This window comes from Notamacropus eugenii, chromosome 1, assembly GCF_028372415.1.
Source record: "Notamacropus eugenii isolate mMacEug1 chromosome 1, mMacEug1.pri_v2, whole genome shotgun sequence".
In the NCBI taxonomy this organism is placed as follows: Eukaryota; Metazoa; Chordata; class Mammalia; order Diprotodontia; family Macropodidae; genus Notamacropus; species Notamacropus eugenii.
Window position 1 is genome coordinate 267,640,889 of NC_092872.1, and position 6,000 is coordinate 267,646,888.

Sequence of the window (6,000 nt, forward strand, 5' to 3'; positions counted from 1 at the left end):
GCTCTTTCCTTTGTATCATGTTCCCAAATCTGCACCAATCTTGGGTAAATTACTTAATCCCCCAAAACCTCAGTTTCCTTCTCAGTAAAATGAGGGTGGTAGCCAAATAAACCTATTAATTCTAACCCAGATCATCATGCATTGGTGGGACACCCAAACTCTAAGCTCTTCAGAAACATTACTTTGCTAATCCTTATCCTGAGTTGCAGTCCATCATCCTTTTCTTTCCCCATACCCTCAAGACCAGGCATACTGCTGGCCAGGCTTAAAGAGGAACCTGAGAGTTGTCTGCAAGCTTATTTCAAGAGGCTATAAAATTGCCATTAAACTAAGCACTTGGCAACTTGAAAATAAATGTCATCAGAAGTTACCAAGTAACAGAACGGTTGCCCGCCTACTTTGCCATTTTCTTTTTCTGAAGAGCAAATGGCTCAATGTTTCAATTGTGGGAAATTATTGATGAAATTTAACCCTTTCTGGGCACTGGATTGCTACTCATTCCTTCGGCAAAGATAATGTTGGAAGAAATTATGTGATTGGGTGCACTGAACGTTCTTATATTGGCCATCATTTACAAAAATACCTATAACTAGCACCAAATGAAGCTCTTTGCTCTTTGGAGCTAACAGGGTGTATACACACATGGTATTACGATAATTACTACAGTGTTATTGTTGTCGATATAAACCTCTGACTAGCTCTTAGCTGAACTCTTAAGATAAAGCCAATTGGTCCGCTAACCAACCATGTTACTCATACCCAGCACAAAATGACCTTTGACACAGAACATTGACAATTGTGAAATGTACAAGATTGCAAGCTTCCATAATATAATATGTACAATGTGGAGCTCTGGGGAATAGCTTTCTCTCTAACAATGATGATCTGCCAAGTCTTGCAACATATATCTCTCTATTTCCAGAAGTCTAACAAAGATAACAGGGTGTTTCTATTAAGGAAACAAGAAACGAACAAACAAAACACTACCCCAAAACAAGCCCTAAGTGTCCTTTAGCAGTAAATGCTGATGTCACTTACGTAAAGGAATTATTACCCTCTACTGAGTTACTTAAAAGAAACTGTTCTCTGCTGATTAAAAGTGCTAAATGTTTTCCTTAAGTAACAAAGTGTAAATCACTAAGAAGCTTTTCATTTTCGTTACCCATTTAAACACCAAATTTATCATTCAAAACTATTTAACATCAATAATAAAAATCATTTCAATCTATATAAACAAGTTAATGGAGTAAGTGAAAACAAAGTACATTTGTTAATGATAGTGTGATGTTGCCCTCTCTAGGTCCTGGCTCTAAGTGTGAGTTTCTGTAGGCTCTCCGCCAAAGAACTATGAGGTCTGTGCTGCTGCTGCTGCTGCTGCTGCTGCTGCTGCTGCTAATGAATGACTAACTTAGGCCAGGGGGGAAATGACATCACCAGGGTGAAAAACCTATCCGCATTAGGAAACTTTCTACCTGCTCTAACATTTTCATAATTATTTTACACAATGCAAACTATATTTGCATAATTTTAAGGCGTGTCATTATTTTCGACTGAAAATTGTTTTAATATGGCTGGATAATTCACAATGACATCAGCTGAGGTCCTAATGAAATATACAAGTATAATCATACAGCTAATTATCAGCCATGTTAGCATTAAAAAACAAATCATGCATAATATTAGAAGACGTAGATGCAGCTGAGAATTATAAATAGAGTCATCTCCCCTCTTTTTCCCCCCTCCCCCAGTTTTCCTTTAAACAGTAAGATTAATTTTCTCAGGTAAGGTGTCTCACAGTAACAAAATGAGCTGATCATTAAAATGGCTCATTTCCCTCCAATAAACAAAGAAAAAGTAGGGTGTTTAAAAAAAATTGTCACTGTCAGCAGTTTTGTTTTTTTTTAAAGCAAATTCAAACCTTCAGCTGCTCTATTTTTCACCCGCAAGCTAAGCCTCTCCACTGAATCAGCCAAACAGAAATTAAAACCTGTACCATAGTGGGGTCAACACCAAGTCTTTAAAAAGATTGCAATTCCAATTTCGAAGGTGACCACAAAATATCCCGTAAAACACTGAATAATTTCCTCTTGGGTTTAGTCAGAAGTCTATTAGACTCCAGTTCTCTTTTCTGGATATTTAATCCTTCCCTTTTTCCAGATCACAGGCCATGTTGAAGTAATAAATTTGAAAAGCAAATAATAAGGAATCAGGAGGGGGAGGGGAGAGGGAGGGGAGACAGCTGCACAGGAAAGTTGGACAGGGGGAGGGGTCAACCTGTAGGTGGATTTCAAGGTTGGCTCTACGTTCCCAAACATCAGTTGTTAAATTGCAGACAGACACCCGACAATACGGACAGTTAGGACAAAAAAGTGGACTGTGGGGAGGGAGTGGAGGGGAGAGGTTCCTATTTCAGGAGAGGCAGATCGTAGAGCAAACACTGGACAAACTACAGTAATTAACAAACATATAATACTGATGGGTAATTCGATCCTGAGGGAAGGGAGGGGGTGGCGTCTCAGCAAAGTACAATTACTCCATCAGACTCAGGAACGCTGAGGGGGCTGGCTAGCGCTCACTCTAGGAGGAGTTAATGGGGACCCATGAATATCCGAACCTTACACCTACCTCGCACCTCGGGCGCCTGCCTGCCCCATGGTTAGTTAGTTGCTTTCAGCCACAATATGATTGCCCTGACCTTTCTTTCACTTAAAACAACAGCAGCAGCACCTCGCCAGGCCGTCAGTCAGTCGTATTGCCCATGGAGCTGCGGGTACACCATCAACACCAAAATAGCTCCCCAGCAGTCACCCGGCGCAGGCGGGGAAGCAGCTGACGCCACAAGCCCGCAGAACTGCGGTCACCCGTGCAACTGCAGCTCGGGAAGGTGGCGGGCTGGGCGTGAGGCGGCCGAGCCGAGCCCAGGGACCGGGACTGGCCACCTCCGGGTCCCGCTCTCGCTCCCGGGGGTGGCGCGTTCCTCCACCCGAGGAATAAACGTGACGAGGAGGCTCTTCTCCCTACCTACCGGCACCCCCACTCCTCAGCAGGGCGACCGTCTGGGAGAGGAAATGACTGGACTTTCAGGGTTAGTGTGAGAGTCACACACCGCTCCCCCACCTCCTCCTCACCCCCCCATCTCCTTTTTGGAAAAGGGCCACTTTTCGTGGAGTCATTTCAAGGGAGTCCAGGCAATAGCTCGCGGAGGGGGAGGGGGGAGAGGGCGGGAGGGGGTGGGGTACAGTGCGGGGTGGGGGGGGCGGGAAGGAGAGGGGAGAGAGGGAGAGAGAGTTGTTAATGCTTAACGTGTTTGTGCGGGTTACTCGACTGCTTTGAAATACGCCCAGGCAGACCTGCAAGTTATTTGAATGTATTATCCCAGTACCTGTCATTTATCACTTTATTCAACACGTCTCTGCCAGCTCAATAGCTTTTGATCCCAACTCAGCCCTCCATTTCGTAATTTCCGCCCTCTTAAACATATCAAATACTTAAAAAAAAAGAAAGAAAGAAAGAAAGAAAAAGAAATGTGAACAATATCGAAACCCACCGAGAAGAAATCCACCCAGCCCTGGCTGAGCCAGGCACCAAGGTAATACATATTGAGAGGCTGGGATTGAGGAGAGGAGGAGAAGGGAGAGGAGAAGACGGGGGACAGGGAGAGATCTCAGCAAAAATACAAAAAGCATGTGACGTTCAGACAGCAAGCAGCAGCAGCCAGAGCACTAACACACACACACACACACACTCCTTCAACAGATCCCCTCTCCAACAAGTTATTTGATCATTACTGGAAAATCAGCAGATGGATCTTCTTTGTAAAGCTGACAGCCAAAAAACTCTGACAACGGCAAAAAAAAAAAAAAAAATTGCTCCAGCCCCGGAGAGTGGCGCTACCCCTTTAAAAAAAGAGGCTCGACCACGCCGCTCCCTGCAGAAGTGAACACATACAGTATATTTCAAGCTCGCCCTGTAATAAGCATTACTAGAAAAATAACAGAAAAGAGAGACAAGAGATAGGTTTACCACCTCGCCATGGTCGCTATTCCTGCCCTGGGGAGTGTCTTCTGGGAGGAAATAAAGTTTGGAGCTGGATAAAAGTTGTCGGCTAGTCCTCTCTTCCCACAACAGCTGCAGCTCGGCTATGCAAATCGGATCCTTTGGCTTACATCTTACAAAGAAAAAGTCGCCAAGGGACAAAATTCTTGGTCTGCCTTCAAGGTGGAACTGAAAAGCCTTGTAGAAAATGTACGGTCCGTGCAAGCCACACGGAGAGCCGACCCACTGCAGGGGAGAAAACAATCGTGTAAATCAGACGATCATCGTTCCGCATACATTCAGAGATAGGCACACTCACACTTACACACGCAGACACACACACAGGGTCACCCATCAGATATTAGCTGGGTGGAAAAAATATATCGAGATCACACACAATATCGACTTCCCTTAAAACCCCCACCCACACCCCCTCCCCCTTTTCCAGCCCCTCTCCACCCCCCCACCCCCATCCCAGAAGGTAAAATTAAATATGTATGTAGGATGTGTGCAGGAATTTTGGGAAAACAATAAAAATGATTTGGGGAGCTTCAGAGGGCAAAAGTTTGGTGGAAAGTTTGTGGGGGGCTCCGGGGGGGTGTAGGGATGCGGGCGGGCTGCGGGCCGGGGGACGGCGGGGCTGCCGGGGGCCGGGGGAGCGGAGCCGAGCAAAATACCTGGAGTGAGCTGAGCTCCATCTCGACGTTCTGAATTGATTGAACTCAACATTCTCTCCAAACTTGTTGGCTTGAATGGATTGCATCAGGTCCTGGCAGGGAAAAGCATTCTCGCCCTCCAGCCGGCTCGGCGTCTCAATATAAAACCAAGCCCACCCCTCCCTCCCTCCACCAAAATGACCAAAAATGGCCCCTAATATTTCTCCGGCCCCCCAACTTTCCCCTCGTGGCCCAAAGACCCCACTCTGCCCCGAAATGCCGGGGATCAAATTCACAATCTCGAGAGAGAGCGGATTGGAGACGGGGTACAGAGCAGATGGATCAAGGCAAAATGCACGTCCCGGCCCTAAGAAAAATCAAAGACCCCCCAAATCTGCTTCCACCTTGCACGGGGTTTCCTGCAGATGGCAATGGGGGCTCGCAGCCCGCGGTTTCTTTTTTTCGGGGGGCCGAGTATGGTGGTGCTCGTTCATGCATCTGCCAGGACCTGCTTATATATGTCTAATATAAAGAACGTTTCCTGCAGAGATTCAGGGGCGCCCGCCGCTCTTTAGCAGATCTGATTTTATTAGACATGTAGATTTGTTTGATAGTTAAATTACGCTTCCTCACTGCCATGTTTTCAAGAACTAATCTGTTAAATTATCTTTTGATGCCTATTTACACGGAAGGGAAAAGTGGGTTATCGATTATATAAACATATAAATATTAATGCATTTGTTCGCTTTGCAAAAAAAAACACTCGGGAAAAGCACACACACACACACACACATACACACACACATACACAAGGAAAGGCAAATGAAGCCAATGTGCACACACACAGACACACACACATCCACGGGATTTCTTTTTTGTTGTTGGGTTTTTTCCCCCCAAACAATATTGAACGGACACCGACTGCATTTAGGGACTGAAACAATAAACGGTGCATGATAAATCAATAAACGCGAGCAGTGAGTCTGCTCGGAATAGGAATCTAGGCTCCCGGTTCTGCGTGTGCATTCTTTAATTTTAAAGTATATACACTAGGACGTGTTTACAATGCTGATGGACGCCAAGGGCGCTCTCAAATGATAATGTGTTTATATAACCCAGTGCTACAGCAATAATATACTAACTCTCTCTCTCTCTCTCTCTCTCTCTCTCTCTCTCTCTCTCTCTCTCTCTCTCTCTCTCACACACACACACACACACACACACACACACACACACACACACACACACACACACACACACACACACACCCCTCACCCCCTCCCAAAAGAGAGAAGGGAAAGGGAGGGGA

At 45.5% G+C, this 6,000-nt stretch overlaps 1 protein-coding gene across 4 annotated transcripts in view; it reads right to left on the minus strand.

Moving 5' to 3' along the window:
• The window catches only part of ARID5B (AT-rich interaction domain 5B), a 203,639-nt gene extending 198,395 nt beyond the window's left edge, over nucleotides 1–5,244 (minus strand). Inside the window, exons 1-2 of one of the 4 annotated variants that reach the window (XM_072628859.1) lie at nucleotides 4,713–5,244; nucleotides 4,027–4,281 (exon numbers count right to left, since the gene is read on the minus strand). In XM_072628859.1, the coding sequence (XP_072484960.1) occupies nucleotides 4,027–4,281; nucleotides 4,713–4,733 (276 nt within the window). In that variant the 5' untranslated portion in view covers nucleotides 4,734–5,244. Of the gene's footprint in view, nucleotides 1–2,625; nucleotides 3,129–4,026; nucleotides 4,282–4,712 lie in introns of those variants that run through there. The other 3 variants (XM_072628861.1, XM_072628860.1, XM_072628862.1) reach the window with 3 other exon arrangements.
• Between the last annotated feature and the right edge of the window lie 756 nt (nucleotides 5,245–6,000).